A 20,984-nucleotide genomic window follows, 5' to 3' on the forward strand; every position below is an offset into this window, starting at 1 on the left:
ATGGTCACATAAACATTGAAAGCCAGCCAGGAGCTGAACCCAGATTGTCTACAGCTCAGAGGATCCTAACCTTAGTTTCCTTAGGTCCCATTAGTAAAGGAAAAGAATTGTGTTGCCTCATGCAGATGGCCTTTTTATATCAGATCATTTTTCAAGATCAATATGCAAGATCTAGTTTGAGAGAAAAGAAAAAAAGCCCGAATTATGAGCAAAACCATATATCATAAATGGATACAATCACCGAAAAAGTTAGCTGAAGGATATTTTGTTTGTATCAGATTGTGCCTTATTTCAGTATAAACCTTTACTTACAGCTTTACAATACTGGTGTTGGCTTCTGTGCAGATTACAGACCTGGAAGAGCCATTGAAGAAGGCTCTATCGAACTATTCCCTTGCAGTGACAGTATAACCCAGGTACTGTGTATTTTAAGTTTATAGGCACTGCATCAGATTTAGGGAACCATCCAGAAAACAGTAACTCCAACATAAAAATGACTGGGTTGGCATTAGTGGAAACACTGATGTGTTCAAAATTAGACATGTGCTAAGGCAATGACACCCATTTTTCTGCATCTGAGTGTCATTTGAAACACGGCAATGTTCCATGTGTCACTGAGGCCAGATATCCATGCTTTGCTCCAGCAGACATCATTAAGTGCCTACTTGCTAGTATGTTTGGTGGTGTCCAGAGAACAGAAAGTCTGGGAGTAAAATGTAACAATATCAGAATAATGGGGATGGGTTTCTTCATTAGTGCCTAGTTTAATGCTTAAACTGCAGTCAAAAGACAGGAGAGCAATTCATGTAAGCTCCCAGATTGGCATCAGACTGTCACCAAGAGAAACCAAACCAATACAGACTGACTGCAGATATTTACTCCAAGTCCCAAGCAAGTTCTGTTGCTTACATAGAGCTCAGGATGAGCTGCAGGCACATTTCTAACTACAGCGTGTGCAGACGCTGGCAGAAACACCCATCTGTTCAAATATTTATTAAACTGGAAGATTTTATTATACGATGGGTTTACTTTATCCATAATTGCATTCCACAAAGCCTTACCTTAGGTAAATAATTACACCAGAATTAGCTAGCTGAGGGGATTACTTTGCAAGGTCAAGGCTGCTGGGTCACCATCACTCATGTTTGGGTTGCATCTTAGCAAGCATGTACAGGAAATTATTTTTGGAATTAGCATTTAAAACTGAATTGGGTTGTCCTTCCATCATTGTTCAAACAAACCCTCCCTTTTCCAGCACTTTGAATATAACAGCATGAAGGAAATCCGGCTCGGTTCTGCTCCACTGTTTTGCTTAGATGTCAGACATGGGAAGGTTATCCCTCAAAACTGTACAAAGGAGACAGACAACAGTCACCAGCACTGGGATGTCCAGGAGGTCAGTAGTGACTGCTGTGAGGGGAAGGCAGCTGATGGTGACAGTGGGATCACTGGGTGATTGGCAAGATTCTTGGGTGGGGAAAGGATGAGGTATTTGAAGGGGAAGTTTCACCTGTGTACCATTTATAGCCAGGAAATTTAGGATGCCTCTTGCCCCTCTACACTGTCTATGTGAAATAAATTTGGTTTAAAAAACAAATTACAGGAATCCTATCTAAATTCATATGTCCTTGTTTTAACTGTTTGTCTTACTGGCTTTATAGGAATAGAATCAGAATCAGCGGGGCAAATCTTGCCCACTTCTTTTTGGCAGAGGAAGGCTCTGTGAATCCTGAACCGAGCCAAATGAGAGCCCTTTGGTAGTAGGGGAACATTAAATCTCCTGCATTGTAAGAGATGGGCAAACTTCCTATTTAGAGGAATTTGGTATTTATTCAGTGGACTTCACTTGGCTGTGCAGGAGCTCCTCTACAAGACTGAAAAAAGTCATGCTTTAGGACAGCCTTGGAAAATAGTAGTGACTGTAGTTCTAGGGATGCTGCAATCCTCTGGTACAGTTCCTGCTGTAATTTGTTTTGATTCCTAAGGAAGGCAAGCATGGGTCCTTCTGAAAGTCTGTGGTCTGTAGGTCTGTAGTTGATGTTGATGACAACCTGTACCCACAGGAAACAAACAGTGGTGGAAAGAGATGTATTGAGTTCTGTACCTACCAATCCTGTCAGCTTTGAAAGGAATTATGAATACTCACCATGCCCTGGGCTAAAAGCTAAACCCAGCCATTATGTTTAGAGCAATACTTCAAAAATTTGAATACCCAGTCATTACTGATGATCTATTGTATGTAAAAAGTTTCAGAAACATGGCTTAGCTTTTACTGGAAAACCCTTCTTTTTGATGTGTTCTTTTTTTCCCTTCTCCCATCTTGTAGAATGGAATGATTGTCCACGTCCTTTCTGGCAAATGCATAGAAGCAGCAAAGAGTGAAGATGAGAAGGACTTGGTTTTGTCTGCATGTAACAAGAATGCCTATCAGGTGTGGCAATTTGAACGTTCCCATATGCTGCGCCAGAGATGACTGACAGGTCTCTGTGGAGGTCAAGCCTCCAGAATCTAACATTACTTCTGTTTGGGATTTAAGATACATTTCCTGCATGGACAAGAACAATGTTTTGTGTTTGCTGTTGCATGCAAGGAAGTTATGAAGGTCTCTCCTTTGAAAGCCTGGCTCAAATAATTGCCATCAGTTCCTTGCCTATTCAGCTCTAGCTAAAAATTCTATTTATTCTGTGAAGCGGGGAATAAAGATACTGTGAGCATCAAGGGATTCTCAACTCTGCTATTGCAGAAGACAGTTGAGTTTTCCTTTGAAGGAAACATGGAAAATTGGCTGCCAGTGAACTTGTCTTCAGCATATTCTGTAACTTGTGAGGATACAGGAAAACAAATGTTTGTGAAACTTCTGAAACTGTAGGAGGAAGCCAGCCAAACCAGGATAAGAGTTTAGCCTTGTTTTACAGAGCACTCGACTCACATAAAACAAAGTAGATTTTCTATGCACAAAAGTAGTAGATGTTTTCACATCTAATAGCTCAAATTTTGTGTTCCAAGTCGCCTGAGCCAAATTTCTACCCTCTATGAGACTGCATAGAACAAAAATTAGCACTTAATTAGGCACTAACTGCTGTAATTGATTCGGAATACCAACAGTCCTCAGTGTTTGGCACACCCTTCCTTAAATCCTTTGTCCACAGTCTGATTTGGATGGGAGAATGAGACTAAAATGTTAACATTTTTTTTGTTTTGTTTTCATGCAATTTAAGAACAACTCTTCAGGAAACTTTTTGTGGACTATGGAAGATGATTGAGCTAGATTAGAAATAAGGGTAAGAACTTTCCTGCTTATTTTGAAATGGAAAGCATCAGTGGCACCCATTTGCTCTTATAAAGCTACAGTGACAGAAGTGCTGGCTGAAAACATCAAATGAAGGGAAAGAGCCTGTTTCAATAGTGGCTACCTAAGAAGAAAATACTGGTGCCTACTTCCACTTGCAGCATGAGTTAGGTCTCTCACACTGTAAAGGGTAATGGCATCATTAACAAAGCTTAATTTGGTTTTGAGACCTTTTTTTCCCCAAGAGACAGATTATTTTATATTTTTTTTAATGTAAAGCCCATTGTTTGAATGTTAGAGAAAGGAAGAACAGCAGAATATGCTCAGAGCCTTCCAGCCACCTGCTCTTGTTAAATAGTAATAAATTGGTTTCAGGCATATAAAACTGATTACGACAGAAGACACGAACAGCATTTTGTGTTGTGTTGTCCAAAACATTTCCCAGTGGGGTCTCTGCTTTGAGTGCCACAGATTATACACCATGTTCAGGCATTGCTCCAATCTTCCTAATTACCACTTACTCTTTGATAGCATCAGGATCTAGTACCATTTGCTGCTGTGTCATTTAAAGTTTCCTGTGATATTCTTGACAATGCTTCAACTTTCAGCTGAAAGGATGGTAGCAACTTCTTCAGAACCCCAAGTGACCCCTGATCATTGCCCATACTGAGGGTAAGAAAAGAGAACTTCTAAAATGGCATAAATGCTGTTTTATTGACATGTGATTCCTTTGTTTTAAATTATGTCAGATTTTTAAATTATGTATTATTTATTCTATTTTGGATTCTACACTTCAGCATTTAGCTTAATGTTAAAAAATGTGTATAGAAATATGATCACTGATAACAAGTGGGATTTATCACAAAGAAGAATGAAAACATTTTTTGTTTTGAGAGGAAATATTTGGAATTAAACTGAAGAGACATGGACATCCTGTACTGCTTTTTAACACAATGATCAGAACCTAGAAAGTAAGGTTTGCTGTAGATATATGTACAATAGAAAAGTACGTTACATTATACCTCTTCCAACAATAAAATGAAAAGATATGGTTTGGTACCATTTAAAAAATACTTGGTTTTATACTCGTTGCTTTTAGTAACAGTGTAAGTATGTGTTCAGTTTCCAAGGGAACTGAATTCCAGAGTACAGGCCAGAAGGGTCTGTGGTCTAGTTGGTTTCCATATGGGGACAGCCAGGGGACATAGACTGTGGGCCATACCATGGAGCACACTTCCCCTAATATAAATATTAAAAAAAAAACAACCCAAAACAAAACCAACCAAAAAAAAAAAAAAATCCAAAGGAAAAACATCTATCCCCTATATTTCCTAGTTTCCTTCCTGTATGCCTTTTAAATGGTTGGTTGGTTGGTTGTACCAACCAATTTGTGGTCATTTACACTTTTGCCCCTGTGGTTAGATCCATCAACTAGACTCTTCTCCTCACACAGGTTGTACAAGGGGCTCAACAAAGCATCCCTGCTAAGGGTGCTGGTGTGTTTTCCTCATTTTTGCCCATCTTTCACTCAAAACTAGCAGACAGCAACACTTCGAGCATCACAAAACACACAATTACTTTTAGCTCTGTATTTGGTCAGGGACAACATTTAATTTCTAATTCCCATTGACAAGAGGAAAACATAAGAAAACAATATTTCAGGCAAGCATGAAGGAACAATTTTATCTCTGAAGGCCTCCAAAGTACAGCCTTGGGCAAGAGCAAAGGAATTCCAGCATAACACAAGTAAACATCTTATAGCATAACTCCACCTTTTCCTTTGAATTTGTCAGCCTAGGCATAAGTAGTGCTTTGAGCCAAACCCACCCATGAAGCTGAGATAAAAGGCCAGATTCAAGAACAGGTCACCTTTCAGTTGACAGCGCTTACTAAATAGCCTGGTTTATTCGTCTTCCAGATCACTGGAAATGGAAGAACATAAAAGCCTGAAGTAATCTTCAACTTACTTTTAAACGTAAACCTAGTCGATTCAATCAGTATTGGCAAAGTCTGGGGCTTGTCCTGTTAGGTGAGGTGTCATCACTAGTGCAGGGAAACAGAATAGCAGCATTTGTTCCATGTATTAACCTGAAGTTTGAACAGGGGGAAGGTTAAAGCAACTGTTAGGATAAATCCTGTAGCACAGAAATGTTCAGGGTATCTGTCAGTGCCTCCAGGTCCTCCCTTAGAGACGCTGATGCAGCTGTAATACTGTCTGCTTCCTAAAATGCAATAGCTTCTATTACAGATTTCCCCAGGAAGGAATGGGGTTATGCTGAGGCAACCAGAACAAGGACAGTAACAGCCTAGATTTTCATAACAGTTGGAAGGTGACGTGAGTGAGAGCTTTCAAATTCCGCCTTTGTATCTCATTTGATCTCCAGCAATTTGATTCAAATTACAAATGTATTGGAAGAGTGACTGTGAAATGTGAAAAAGGAGTGTCTTGCAAATACTGGTAACTTGGCTTATGTTTTTCAGCTATGCAAACTGCACACTTCTGCCCTGAATAAAGTATACCAGTGCACAATGAAATGTTGTATTTCTGTCCATTGTGATATGATTGGTCGATGGTTCTTTTTCCTTATGCTCCATAATAGCTGCAAAAGAACCCTGTTGGAAAGCCTCCAGTGGCAATACCTTCATTTAGCCATCACATAATGGCCTTACAGGAATGTACAGGAGGATCCTGTCTCCACTCGCTTCTTGGAGGGGGTTTGTCTTTATAGTCCTGTGTCAAAATTCCTATCAAGTTTCAGTGAAAAGGTCTGAATAGGGACTACAGAAGTGGAATCTCTGGAAAGCACAATCCCTGGCACACCATTGAGACAGCTTACAGCTGCTTCTTCACCAGGTGGCTGGGGAGGATGTACTAGAAAAACAGTCTGGCTCCATGACTTGGGGTAACAGGCACAGTGGGGTTGATGTCTTTCTAGCTGCAAATGGTGGGTTAGTTTTTTTTTAGCAAAACAGCTATCCCACTTGGAGATTATTATGCATTAAATATGGACAGGATTCATCTCTGTTAACTGCAACCCCCTGAAGAACAGCAACAACTAAGTGAATTGTTTAGGCTGCTTCTACTAGTTAGCAGAGACCTCTTCCAAAGGTAATGTATTTAAAGAAGATGGGTCAGTCACTATCTAGAAGTGCTCACTTTCTCTACTGATCAGAGGGAGTCTTAATGATTAATTTAGATGGCATATGTAGCCTTTAAATGGGAGTTAGGTGGAAGGAACATCACCCAGAGGGCACCCAGGCTAAAATCGCTTCCAGGAGCCCAATCCCAGTGCCCACCTCTTTCAGTTCCCCCCAGATCTGGCTTGGGTTCAGGCATAGAGAAGACAGCCAAAACCAGACTTCCTTGCTACCATCTGCAGTTTCCTCAGATAAGCTTACATCCAGCAGCACTCTTCCTAAGATAGCATCTTTGTTCACAGACTGAGAGACCCCACTGTGAGGATGCTGTGTGACTGCGTAACCTCATCCCATCACAGTAAGAACGTGAATTTTCAGAAAAGTCTGTAATATTTTGAAGATGTTAACGCTGTTATTAATGACAAATTTCTGATGAATAGGCTAGAAAGTTACAGCAGAATTTCTACCATACAGAACAGATATAGATGTCAGGATTGTTAGCAAGGTTCTTCTTTTTTGCTTGAACCCAAGGTACATGCAGAGCAGCCTAAAGGCTGAATACAACATTCAGTTTCTAAGTAGCTACACAATGACCTTTGCTAAAGTCCATGCCCTTTGGCAATACTATGATATGTATTTACACTAACAGTAATTTTGTGTTGCAAATTGAGAAAATGGTGAAAATGATCCATTTTTAAAAATATGCATACATAATATATTTAAAAATATTTAATATATTAGTTATTAGTGATTAGTTAAGATTCCTACCACAAATCTCTCTTCTTTGCCATGTATTTATTAGTCTCTCAGTCTTACACACTGATAAAAAATAATCTAATAATGTAATTTATATTGTCATAGGCATAAACAACCTTTAAAGGATTACTTCCTTCAGTGTCATGTTTTTCACAGGATTTTTTTCTCAACTTCTGACCTTAATATGCTACTAGGTGAAAACTGGGGGTTTTACAGTCTCTTTCTCATCATGTAATGTGACATTTATATGAAGAATTTAATTGCAGATATGAAAGAAAATCAGCTGGTACTTCAATACATCAGGAGTTCATCTCTCAAGACTTGGAACATCAGATATTTATATCTTGAGTACAAGCCATTGTGAGGCTGCTTCAAACACAGAGTATTCTGTCAATCACCATTTATACATAGGGTTTGGGATTGAAGGAATGAAAAGGGGTCAAAAGCTGTAGCCAAACTAAAATGTTTAATGCCAAACAGTCCTATAGAGAAGACAGTTCAGTGCATTAGCAGCATCTTCTTTTTCTTTACATTTTATAGTATACACTGCCTGCTTTGCCTGCTTAGAAGTCAAAAGCCAAGCAGTGAACAAAGAGACAGTTTGATAATCACAGTATTTCAAGTGGGCAGACATAAAACTCATCACACCAACTAAAAAGAAGCCTTGCAGTTCTCATTGGCCAAATTTTCTATCTAAAACACTGGCTTTTTGTCATCTTATCTAATTGGTGTATGCGTCATACCCATCAAAAACATCACCTGGGCTGCCAAGAGCTGCTGTTACTTACAAATCAGTCAACAAAGGATATAGCCTGGAAGACCCTCAGTGTGACTGAGGCACAAATGCTTCCTGAGTTTATGTTGTTCAGCTGATGGATCACCATCAGCTCCCCAGTGCTGGCAAGAGCTGCTTCTTCAGGGCAGTGTGCCGTGGATGCCTTTATTTGCAGAAGCAAAGGAAACATTAATTTCCTAGTGCAACACACCGTGCTCAGGCTGCGGTGCCTGTGCAGATATGTGCACATACAGCCTCAGGAACAGAGCCTGGTGCTGGCGCTAAGGAAATAACATTTAGTTTTACATAAACAATGAACAGTTTCAGCTCCAGTTCCTGCTGTTGGAACAACCTCCTGCGTGCAGCCCGGGACAGCACCCCTAAGGTTTCCTAGTGCCAAGAACAACTCTTAAATCAGTGATGCGAGGGACGGCTGGAACAAAACAGGTCTTGACACTGTGAAGTAACTTGATAAGCAGAATAAGTACAAAGAGCCACAATTTGCTAATTACAAGAAAATGCCCATCGTTTCAGAAAAATACAGTATTTTCTAAGTTTTCATTCAACGTTAGGCACTGTAACATGATGCTCAAGCTTGGCAGAAAGTGGTAATTCCATTTTGCAGAATTTCCAGGGTTACTGAGTTCAGTTTGGTTTCAGTATGGAACAAGACCAAGTGTTTCCTTTATTTTCTGAAACAGAGCTGGGATGCTCATTAGAGTCATGATGAGAGAGGTCCCCAGGCCAGGCTGCCCATGGCAAGGTGATGGGCTCCGCTTCCTTGTCATCCCATTGTAAGAAGGAATGTTTTCCTCTGGGATACCTGATGCATTGCTTTCAGCAAGCTGGCAGATTTTGATAAGAAATTGTTTTGCTGGAATTTTCTTTGCCAATGGATTTTATTATTCTTTAGTGAACACGTTTAGAACAATTATATGCTGTCAAAGACTGCAGACTCAGCAGAATGCGAAAAATCAACATTCAAATTTTAACAGAGGGAAATAATAGAAAAAAGTGGCAAATGGGAAAAGCTGGATTTAATTTCAGTTCCCAGGTGTGTCCACCCATTTCTTTTTACAGCACTGAAGCACTGTACAGCAAGGCAACAGGGCTAAAACAATAACAGCAGCCCCAGGATTATGTTGCAAGTACTGGCTGCTAATGGCATGCCTGGCAGGGAACGCTTTTCTCTAAACTTTCACGCATTCAGGCCATTTGCTTTCTCTTTGCTCTCCTTGGCACCTGGGGTGATTTTTCATCTCTCCCTACCTACAAGAGCAAGCTCTGGCTGGGAAAGGACAAAGCAGGAGACTGAGGATTAAGGAGCCAGAAGCAAGTCCTCAAAGCTGCTTCAGCAGCTGCCCTGCTGTTCAGTACCATGGCATTTGATAAACTCTTGGTTGACCCTCGCATTTCGCTTGTCAGGTAGATCCAAGCAACCTCAAAGCCATCATCCACAGCTCATCCCTCCCTGTTCTAACTTGGGTGGCATGACAAATTAGCTGTGTATCGCCCAAGTGTAAGCAAAGCGTACCTCCCACTCCTCTAGGGCACGGCAGGAACGCATGAAAATCACTCTGGAACAGAGACAAAGCTAATCTTTTGGGTCCAACAGGCAGATGCTGTTCCTCCAGTGTGCCTAGCACTAACCCATGCTGTCAGCTAACTAATGGGGGGTTTCAGTGACCTGATACTCAGGTCCACCTTGCAAGAATTCTCCAGTGCCAAATACATAGGTATTTCCTTATTGCTTTTTGCGCCTCCTTTTCTTATTATCATTAGGACCTCTAGTGGCAGAACAAGAAAGGGTTTCTAGAAAAGATCATCTTGAAAAGATCTTAACCTGAAAGCAAGACATGAAATACCAGTATGGCCATGAACTCCAGCCAGTAACGAGTGAATGTAGAAGTGCCATTTCTTTAATTAACATCTTGGATATTATCCAGGAAGAGTTATCTCATCTTCTTCCCTCTTGTACAGAATACTGCAGAAGAAGAAACTGAAACGGGCCTCTCCATTTGTGGAGTGCAGAATGCTTTTGTGCTAACCAAAGAAAATTACAGTGCACTGACTTAAAAAAGCGCTACCTTTTCTCCCCTCTGGCACCCCAAAAAACACCCTACTATTATTCTGAGCACAAGCTATCCAAATCCAGGGCTGCTACTGCATAACTCAGTGAAAGACTTTAGTCTGCCAGGAAAATATCTAAGACAAAATATACTTACAGCTACTGTTTTATGCCCGTCAGTAATCTTTTTAGCAAACAGCTATCCTCAATCACTGATCTTACATTATGGGGTTTCAAGGTGACTCTGCAGATGAAGGTTTAACCCCTAATTTTCTGTTTCTCAATAGACTCTTGGCATGATGAACATTGGAACATTGGAAATGTACTGCAGACCATGAAACTCTGTCCCTCCAGATAACCCTCATTCTGATCCTTTACAACAAAAAATGGTTGTTTTTTATCTGCAGCCCTTAGGCAGATCATTGCAGCAGTGCCGGTACCATTAACCCCCCCACACCCTGTGTGGATCTGGTTCTGCCAGGCCACCGATTTCCCCCTCTGAACCAAGGAGAATATTAGGCTGTAAAAAGGGCAAGAGCAATTTATACATGCTCCTTTATAGGTCTCATCAGTGCAATTATATTATTAAAAATGTTTAAAGCACACCTGCAAAATAAATAGTCAAATTAAAAAAAAAAACCTTGATGTGGACAATGGCTTGTTCAGCCAGCAAGAACGCAGGAGAGATGGATCCTTTTTCCTTCTTTTTGGCAACAGAATGACAATCCTAATGGAAAACACAGGAGAGCAACTAACAGCATAAGTGGCAGGACAGAGGTTATTTCTCAGACTGTGAGAATGTACAGGTGGTCATTTGATCTACTGAGACCAATACTTCTCTTTTCCTGGCTGGGCATGTCACAAATACACACAAATCTATTCTTGACGTCTCCTCCCTGCCCTATTTGAGAGGCTCATCTCACTGAGCTTTCTGCTGGACTGGCTATCATGAAAAAAATGGTGGAATTTCCACCAGCAAACCATCTATATTGTGAACTATGGACAGTCTTGGCATTGTCATTTCATGGCAGTCATGAGCAATCAATTACAATATGCTAAATATCAGGGAAAATACTGGAAAGCATCTGCATGGTAAAGGTCTGGATAGTGCAAGAATGAGCAAAAGTAAACAGTATTTCACATTGATAAAACCCATCGGACAGGTTTAAAATACAAGAGTCAACTCATTGAGAAAGCAGAATATTCAAAGTGAGTGGTTTCAGATTTTCTAAAAATGCTATTTTCTAACAGTCATTGTGTCTCCAGGCATGGATGTAGCTCTTCAAATCTCACTGAGGCATTTTGCTTCTCAGTTAGCATTGGACAACTGGCTAGGAGCATCGAGAGTGGGTGTAACACAGTAGGGATGCGTTCAGGTTATGAAGCAAGTTACGGTGATAGAGGTTGAGTCTTATCAAGTCTCTGGAGGGTGTTTTAATAAGAGATTGTATTGCTGCTGAACAAAGTAAGTGAACAGAAAGAATCCAGCACGTATGCACAAAAAGAGAAATCAGACTCATTACTCCCCGAGTAAAGTCCCCTGAAAAATTAAGTTTTGGATGAACAAAACCTACTCACGGATTGGTGCCAAGCACCAGCCTGCGTGGAGGGATTGGGCAGGGTGAGAAATACTGTGACTTCTTCAGAATGAAATTAATAATCTCATAAATACTGACATGCTTCAGCTGACACTTTTGTACCAAACTGAGTTCTATTGATTTAAAATTGCTTCCCCTTTCTCCTATTTTTCAGTTCAGTGAGAGAATAACCAAGAGCAGTTACAGAACGTGCCCTTGGTACTTCAGATACCGCTCTGGTGAGGACTGCATCATGCTCTTAAGAAATCAGGGTTTTGTCTGTGGTTCTGCCTCACCCTGAGCCTCTGATGTGAATGACACCAAAATGCACTTGCCCAGCCTGATCTTTGGCTGACACAGTGAAGCAGCAACCAGACAGAGTCTGAAATATTTATGAGAGAGAGTCATGAAGGGCAGGAACTCCAGAAATCTATTATTTACTGAACACGGTCTTTATTCTCTGCTCATGGGTAATTCATTTAAATTCTGCCCTTCTGTTGGGTGAAGTGGATCTTAAGTAGCATGCCCAAAGCAGCCCGAGTTACTCCAGATTTACACGGCTGTGCTGGATGGCAGGATCTAGCTTGGAGCATTTTATATTAGCCACGTCTCCCCGGGTACTCTGTGCCTAGGGCTCAGAGCATCCCCAGCCAATTTAATCTTCACAGGCTGCCCTTGCAAGGCAACCTGAAAATGTGTTTACAGATCTAGCACAATAATTTCTCACTGCTCGGGTTGATTTAACCTGTCAGAAATGCATCTCTCTCTTCAGACCTCTATTTCTGCAGGTGCTCCTGGTATAAACGCCTCAATGGTACAAAATTGAACTAGACAAAATGTGCAGACTCTTTATTTGGCATGGAAAGAAACCAAGGACACGGCCCTGTTAGGGTTGCAAAAATAAAAAGAGTATGGGGAATTTGGCCTTCCTCAGTGGAAACTCGACATTTGGGTGGCCCCGCTGCAGCCTGTGTGGGGCTGGCAGTCACTGTCTCTGAATGAAGAGGCTGCCTTAACCTGGATCGCTATCAAACCCTCCCTCCATGAGACCGTGCATTTGGCAGAGGTACTGACAGAAATTCTCTGGCTGAGAAAGCGCAATCAGATCCTGTTAGGCATAAGATCTTGAGAAAGGGGTCTGTTACTTTCAAATGCTAAGAAAGCCTGACTGCGGTTGTTTGGCATTTTCTCCGGTTGCTGATTTATTTGAATTCTTCAGTTATAAAAATCCCAGACTTGAAAAAACTATCAAGGGAAAAAAAAACAACAAAAAGCATTTGCAAGGATCAGAGTGTTTTGTAGGGACTATGTTAACTTCTTCAGAGCATATCTTCCATACATCGTCCCATGCAGCACTAACCACTAGGTTACTTGCTAGGTTTACTGAGCAAGAAACAAGTTCTCAGATTAATGCCTGACCAAAGAGCTGGGGTGGGGAGAAAGCCCTTTCTCTCAGAAACAGGAGGAGGTGGGCCATGAACCAGCACACTCCCAGGCTGCCCCACCACCATGTGCTCTCAGTGTACATACAGAGCAAACCCTATAGGAAGGGCTTAGGCATCAGCCCTCTGCTGCTCACCTTGCTTCTACAGCAAAACCACATCCCTACCTTACGATGCAGCTTGCAGTGGAGAGAAGCAGTGGCCACAGAAACATATTTTGATGCCCAAGGCAGGATGTCAGCTTGGTGTACCGTCACCTGCTCTCCTCCTGGCCTCTTGTCAAGGGATATTAAAAACAGTCTTGGTTCCAGTTCAAAGGACTGCTTAAACTTCATGAACCATCCCCGCCAGGGCTCATCTTTTGCTGCTTGCCATGTCCTTTTCACAGTCCTATGAGGGGTTGCATTTGCCCATCAGTGTCCCACTGTGCATCATCCCAGAGTGTGGGAATTCTGCTGTTTGTCTCAACAAGAAATGGATTAAGTTCCTGCCTCCACAGCTTTTACTTGCCCAAGGAAAGCTCGCAGGCTATGACCCTGGGCTGCTTGCAAAGCCTGTCAAAAACTATTTGTGTATGGAGAGCACAGCAGCGAATATCACAGTTAAGGCTAAAAGGCAATTCTATGCCAAGCTCCTTCTAGGTCACTGACTTCCTAAGGGTATTCTTCCAAGAAATAGCTTTAACTTGAGTAGTTCTGCATGAGAAGAGAGATTTTGAGTTAGCATTAACCCCTTCTTCAAAAGGAAAAGCAAGAGCTCTTCACTCTAGCACATTCATCACCCATGATTTATTCAGGGTAAGAATTTGCCTCCCTACCCTTACCCAGACCAGTATTAGAAAATCTATCCATTAGCTGCAGGGCAGAGCTGGGGATGGAATGGGACCAAAGAGACCCTTGGTCTGCCGTGGGACAGTCAGTTCTGCTCTGATGGACTTACCTGGTGTACTGGCACAGTTCATCTCAGCCTCTAGGAGAGCAGCTTTCTTTACTAACTCTGAAATGGCACTCTGACAGTTGGTTTGTCTGTATCTCTGCCTCATGACTGTTTCCATATCTAAATTCAAAGTCTGGTTCTCCTTACCAAGCTAAGGGATGTACACCAGAATCCACCAACACAGTAATACCTCTGCTATGCACTGCACTGGGGGGGTCACAGAAGCCTCTGCATAACAGTAGTCAAATAAGTGTATTCTACCACAATGACAGAAAAGGTAGGATAGGTAAGGGTCATATTTTACCTACTACTTTCTATATTTCTATAATCTTAAAATCTGTTACAAGCTACAAAACCGGTCCTCTGTCATGGTGTGATATAAAATGATACATTCATGCTGCAGTACACGAGCTCTGTTAGAGGTCATCGTCTGAAAGATCGAATAAATACCAAACAATATTTACATTGGCTTTGCGTAGGTATGTGATTTCCAGAGAAAGATGCAACAATGGGCCTATGATCAGACACAGGCAGAAATGAGAACTGTTGAGCAGTACCTATCTCAGTGTATTAAATACTAAATAAAACCCCCAAAAAATTCCCTTGAAAAATCTGATTTTTCCTAGGGGATGCAAAATCCTTATTCTTCCTAAGATTATACCAGAAACTCATATTTTGTAAATACCATAGGACTACACACAAAAGATCATGCTCAAAAACATTTCAGCTATTTAGTGTTCAGGTGAACTGGAATAACTTTTACTTGAAATAACAAACATGTCAAAAAAAGTTGTTTTCCAACTACAACTAAGACCAAAGTAAAATCATTTACTGTGGAGCAGAAACAGCACAAACAGGGCTCTGAAGGAGTGACTTACAGCTAAGTGTATTGCCAGCTCCTGTTAGTTTTACTCCGAGTCTTATGATAGTTGGATCTTTTCCTAGAGCAACAGCTTCAGCATTCAAACAACACAATAAGGATCTTGGCTTTGACTTAAAAGTAAAAAAGGACCACCACATAACAGAAAAGAAAATCTTGGTAGCAAAATGAAAACACAATCCCTAAGAGCTTCAGTATGAAATAATGAATTTAAAATACTTTTTTAATACTACTATTTTAAGACAGACTTGGGATCTTCAGGGGCCCAACTCATCCATTTTGAAAGCTTGGTTTCAGCAACATCAACGAATTGACTGAAAATCTGTCGGGGAAGTGACTGGGAAAAAAACCTGCATTAATCACAAGAAATGAAAATACAGAAGAGAGCAAACAGAGAAGATGCTTAGGTAGCTACATATATATGGGGCAAATACTCATTAAGTTATTACTACTCTGTGAATACAAAATAAATCACTTGTCCACTAGGAGAAACAGAGCAGGCATAATATTGTAATACTCATGAGTTAGTCTAGATGCTTCCTTTGGAAATGTTTCACAGCATGACCTGTTACCTGGGTGTCTCAAAAGTCTCCTTCTCAATTACACAGCTGCCCACAGCAATAACACACATATTTCAAATTATTCCCTTAGATCACCATATACCAGCACAGCTCTTCTCCTCCCCAGAGAAAACCAAAAATGGAGGCAGACATTGAAAGTGAAGAGAAAGGGCCTGGAGGGCTATTTCTGCCTCAGAGCATGCCGGTGGACACTGTAATACAGCTACTGTCTCAAGAAAAAAAAAACAAAACCCAGAGGAAGAGCACTAAAGAACTCTGAGAGCCCCACTTTCTGCTTCATCTGGTTAAAGTGCCAGATTTGCATGTTGCAGCACATAACCTAATGTGGAAAATACCAATCTGTTGTTCAGTTGGGTTGTTTTAGAAAGACAATTCTTACAGTAGCTATGGTGATTGCCTGCTCGGCTGGACAATGGCACTGCTGGCTGGGGCAGCTCTGCTGCTGACCTTGGAGCACCCTGAGCCTCCAGAACAAGGTTCTCCTGGGTCACTGTGCACAGCCACAGGGTAAGCAGCAAGGCAGTGATATCCCATGTGACAGGAAGCCTGTGTGGACTGGTGAGCTGCCAAAAATTCTGGAGAGGCAATCTGGCATGCAAACAGAGTGAAATGGTGAAGGCAAGGGGTAGGAAACAGTGATGACAGGTCACTTAAGCTTCTACCTTTTCAGCTAGTCCCTTTTGACCCACTTCCTCCCTGGCTGCAGGTGACATTGACAGCTGTTTTCCAGCTCAGCACAGCGGCTGTCAGTCGTTGCCTCTGTCACTCATAAAGTTTGACAAGTTTCAGAGCTGATGAGCCCAGCACCTTCAACATTACACAGGAAACCTCCGTCTCCTCCATGCCACAGCTACTATGGAGAGACACTACGAAATCAGCATTTTAAGTTACCGGGAAGAAGAATCAAAGCTATGTCCTAACTAACTATAAAGAGAAAGCAATCCACAAGGAACTATAGTAGAAGAAAACCACAGCAAACATTTGCTACTATATCTTAAATCCTCTCTGTAAAAAAATTTTTAAGAAGTTTGCAGTGTAACAAATATCCACCCCTACAGTTAGCCTGTTCTGAACATCAAACTGGAATAGAGAGAAATGGGGTATATGAAAACTGTTTTGCTTAGTGACAATATATAGTTGTCAGTTCACTTTCTTCACTGAAATTCTGAAATTAATCAGTATCTGCTTCTTGGTAAACAGACTCATAATCTATGTAATGATCTGTATTACATGGATTATAGATTACATGTTCTACAAAGGGCTTTTTTTTTTTTGATTGATGCTGAGGACCAAAATTAAATGTCACGATGGAGGGAAGAACTGTTGACGTATTTATATCAGGGTCCTTCAGGACATCACTATTTCCCCAGCGTACAGACAAATGGAACAAGTGCCACATCTGAAGTTGGTGGCCTTATGACCTCAGCTCTTGGGGGTCCAGAGTCTCTGTCATGACTTATAGAGCAACTATTCGTCCAGAGTCTCTGTCATGACTTATAGAGCAACTATTCAAGACTAATCATGTATGCCACTGATATACAGGCACAACGAGCCAAAAGTACATGACCTTCCCAGCAAGCGTCTTTGAAATGCAAAGGATCTGACTGCTTAGAGAAGCAGAGCCTCTTTAGTTTAATGAAAAGCAAATTTCATTTCTTCCCATGAAATTGTTGCCACAGTATATTACTTGTTTTCAAAATTATCCAGGAGTTTTGTGTTATTTAACAACATTGGCAATTTTAGAGCTTAAGTATCTGAAACTGATAATAAGTTGTTCTACCCCCTCTAATCTCTAATAAATACAACTTACTCCATTAACGTTCATGTGATATTGTTTTCATCACACAGCACTCGTCCACGCAGAGTCAAGGACCTAATCAAATACATAATCAATCAACCTGCTTGTCAGACACAAACAGCAAGCAAAAGGCTTCTTTGTGTCCTCCACAATTGCCTTTTTAGAAAACAAGTGAACCATTGGTCTGTAAGAACATGCAATACATCAGTAACGCACAAGGAGCCTGAATGCTCCCTGTGGCGCTGTGAAGAAACCTTGTGACTGAATTCCAGAAGAGGAACATTTCGATGAGTTCCTCAGATTGCCCTGACTGCTGCTTTGGAATTACACAGTATGGATTTTTTTTTTAAAGCTGGCTGCAATCACTGGAGTCAAAAGCTTCTCACAAGTTAACAAAAGTAAGCAGCTCTTTGGCTTTAGCACCACTGAGCTCTCACAAACTCTGTTGCTACAGAATTCCACTCCTTTCTGCAGAGCAGAAGGGAAAGCAACAAAACAGCTTAACAGTTTTTAAACATCTCTCTTGGATTCCCAAAGACCAACAAGAGAGATACATGACATCCATCCTTGTTTTGCCTCATTTCCTGGGGGGGACAGCAACTACTTCTTGAGATTCTCAAGATGCTGCAACGAGACTGAGGTGTGAGCAATTTATGTGAGCAGATGTGCCTATATCCTTTCCTAACAGCATCAGCCACAATACTTTACCATTGTTACACTGTAAAAAAGCTCCAGAAAAGCAAACACAATGCATACCTATTAAAGCATTAATATATACTACATAACTAAATAACTTTAATGTACATATAAATTGCATTATACAACTTGGATCCTACTCCTACTTGGTAAGAGTATGTTTACCATGAAACCTTCAGCACTGACAGTCCCAACTGATGATCTGAAGTAATTAATTTTGCCAAAATTAATCTTTAAAAAGTCATTCCCTGTATTTTAGACGAGTGGGGAACACTACAGAGAATCACTTCAAAGCTTTCATTAGCACATGCCAAATAAAATTCAATTGATAAACACTTTTTAAAAGCAGGTGGGAATCCAACCTTATGGTGTATAAATAAATCTCTGTGCAAGTTTCATAGGTCTTTATGACAACACCTTAATCTTCGTTATAAACATTAAATTCAGTCAAATTACTTCTGTAAAATCCATGCACCTTTGGAGATACTACACCTTGCAATTTATTTTGATGTAGTTATGTCAGACATTCCCTGATGTCCCATTTGAAACTTACTCAGTTTTATGTAGAATACTTGTGCAAAAATCCTTACTATATTCATGCAATAGAAATGTGAACAGAGATTAAATAGGGTTCCTGTAAATTTTCTTTATAGCATCTCTTAATAGACTGAAACACTGTGTTAACTAAGCTGAAGAAATTCCAGTATCACAGACTCACAGAATCTATGAATCATTACCACAGCAGCAATTCAACACCTCTGGAAATCACTGTGGCTGGTGCACAAGCAGAATAAGCAATGGCCCATTATAAGGACTGGTGTAGTCTTAAATATCTTTATTTAAATAGACAAAATAAATATTTGATAAAAGATAGCTAACCAAAGTACCACAGTTGTTTGGGGTTTTTTGAAGCAGATACCAAAGTAACGCGAGTGCCACCTCCTGGTTTAAGCATGAAAACACTTTGGGTTGTGCACTTCTACCTGAAGGGTATAGTTTTGGTTTTTTTTTCTTTTTCTTCCCCAACTTTAAAAAATAAATAAAAAAATTGACTCTTCATCTTCAACATTCACAGAATGTTGGAAGAACCAAACAGTTAAACACAAGAAATTAGTAAGATTTGCTTAATGTTATTGCCTGAAGCAAAAATAACTGTATAAATGCTGCACAAGTATTTTTCCCCAAATTTAACTTCACAGATGTCAAATCCTACTAAAACACATGAATGACCACAATTTTAAATAAATACTTAAGTGCAGTGGCTTGAAGTAGTCTTGGTGTTAATGTACTTTTGAGTATATACTTCCAACTCCTTTTTACCTTAAAAAATTATTTTTATCAGTTAAGAGAAATGCATGCATCTCCTAGCCAGGAAGTCACAGAACCTCATAAAGGAAGGCTGAGGAATTCAGTAAACGCACTACTACAAATGGCACAAAGAACTGCAGTCCAGTTTATATCTGCTGCAAGTCAAATCACAAAGTTGTTGAGAAAACATGGGTAAATTTCTGTCCACTCTGAGTTCAAGTATCAGCCCGCACCCTGGGTGATGCCACACTATGTCAAAGTGGCATCACATCCTCTGGACTTTTAAATTTTGTTTCCCAGTATTTTTCAGCTCTCTGTGCCATTTCATACTGCTACATGCCCAAAGCCTTCTTTTATCCACAGGCTAAGAAGCCATGCTAGACAAATGTCATAATTTCACAACCCCACACACTTCTATGTGTTGACTTGCTGTCATAATTCAATCATAACCCTCAAGTATTCTGGAATACGTATGGCAGCTCATATATTTTTAAAATGTAAAACCCCTTTGAACAAAAGCCATTCACGTGCTTTATGTCCCAAAACATTCTTATTCAAATTATGAAGACAGACAGTTATTGCACTTGTATTTTACAGCAGCGAGCACTTCCAGGAGGAAAACCATGTCTCTTTCTGCAGTTGCCATCCCGATACTTTCTTATGCTAAAGCAGTAACAGTTCACGATGTCCATCAGCACTTTATCAATTCCTTGTTTGGCAGAGGTTCTGCAATGACTTCATCACGCATGAACTGCTCCTAAAGACAGCAAGTAAAGTTTTAGATGATTTTCATTATTTCTGGAGCTCCTCTCCCCCACAGAAAACACCAGACACCGATTCTGCTTTCTAGTCTGGGTATAACTGCTATAAATTTGTCTCCCAAAACATAAAAGCCACAGCATGCCCACTAGGTATGAAAAGCAACCTGACAGGTTCACAAGTACAAGGCTACATGTCAGGGTCATAAATACATCTATGCTAGGGTCACAGATAGCTCTCAGAACCGCAGAGATTGTTTTGCCTGTTTTCCGCCCCATGCTCCCACAGCCCTATCCAGTGTGTACCAGGCACTTCTCAAACCTGCTGTCGCGCTTTCTTCAGAGAACAGCGAGCCGAAGCCCGGCTTGGCAGGCCCGGCGCCATGGAAGCAGGCCGCCCCGCGCCCAGCAACCCCCGTCCGGCACCCACCTGATCGTAAATGACGCGCAGGATCAGGGAGCAGCTGGGGCAGGTGGCCACGTCCTCGCCGTTCTCCAGGTCCTCCTGCAAAACCCCCGGGACGGCAGTCACCGGCCCATGCCTGCTCACAGACCCACGGGCCCCGCGGCCTAACACTGCTCCATCCCTCCCCCCGCCGCCTCCCGCGTCCCTACGCGGCCACCATTACCCGCGTGATGAGGAAGCGGTCCCCGCAGGGGCACGGGTAGCTGTAGGTCTCGGTCTCCTCATCGTACTCGAAGTCCTCAATCTCCACCTCATCGTGGAACACCGACATGGCGGCCGCGGGGGGGGAGGCGCGCCGGAAGCGGCGCGGCTGCGGCCGGGACGGGGAGGGGCGGGGCGAGAGACCGGCATCACGTGATGCGTCGGCGGGTAGGGGTCCCGCGGCGGAGGTTGGGGGTCCGTTCGGTTGGGTTCGGTTCGGCTCGGCTCGGCTCGGCTCGGCTCGGCTCGGCTCGGCTCGGCTCGGCTCGGCTCGGCTCGGCTGTGGGACCCTTCTTGGTCTGTTCGGGTGCCAGG

The 20,984-nt window shown here is 41.6% G+C and overlaps 2 protein-coding genes across 4 annotated transcripts in view; one reads left to right on the plus strand and one right to left on the minus strand.

The window, feature by feature from the left end:
• GALNT15 (polypeptide N-acetylgalactosaminyltransferase 15) overlaps positions 1-20,984 on the plus strand; it is a 115,771-nt gene that overhangs the window by 20,637 nt on the left and 74,150 nt on the right. For 2 of the 3 annotated variants that reach the window (XM_061464875.1, XM_061464876.1), the window contains 3 exons: positions 315-416; positions 1,256-1,396; positions 2,327-4,956. In XM_061464875.1, coding sequence (XP_061320859.1) covers positions 315-416; positions 1,256-1,396; positions 2,327-2,473 — 390 coding nt within the window. In that variant the 3' untranslated portion in view covers positions 2,474-4,956. Of the gene's footprint in view, positions 1-314; positions 417-1,255; positions 1,397-2,326; positions 4,957-20,984 lie in introns of those variants that run through there. The other variant, XR_009745396.1, reaches the window with a different exon arrangement.
• On the minus strand, positions 19,666-20,773 carry DPH3 (diphthamide biosynthesis 3). Its single transcript, XM_061464872.1, has 3 exons — positions 20,632-20,773; positions 20,433-20,507; positions 19,666-20,001 (listed from the first exon to the last, which is right to left on the minus strand). Exons 1-3 carry the CDS (start codon positions 20,737-20,739, stop codon positions 19,936-19,938), a joined length of 249 nt encoding a protein of 82 aa, XP_061320856.1. The 5' UTR covers positions 20,740-20,773; the 3' UTR covers positions 19,666-19,935.

The sequence above is a fragment of the Pezoporus flaviventris genome, unplaced genomic scaffold (assembly GCF_033815535.1).
Source record: "Pezoporus flaviventris isolate CSIRO_AGI_PZ_B2104156 unplaced genomic scaffold, CSIRO_AGI_Pfla_v1 ptg000037l, whole genome shotgun sequence".
Lineage (NCBI taxonomy): Eukaryota > Metazoa > Chordata > Aves > Psittaciformes > Psittacidae > Pezoporus > Pezoporus flaviventris.

Coding starts and splice junctions, on each gene's coding strand:
- DPH3 (XM_061464872.1), bottom strand. CDS start 20,739: ATGTCGGTGTTCCACGATGAGGTGGAGATTGAGGACTTCGAGTACGAT. Junction 20,508..20,631: donor ACCGCTTCCTCATCACGCGG/GTAATGGTGGCC, acceptor GGGGTTTTGCAG/GAGGACCTGGAGAACGGCGA. Junction 20,002..20,432: donor TGCGCGTCATTTACGATCAG/GTGGGTGCCGGA, acceptor TGCTGTCTTTAG/GAGCAGTTCATGCGTGATGA.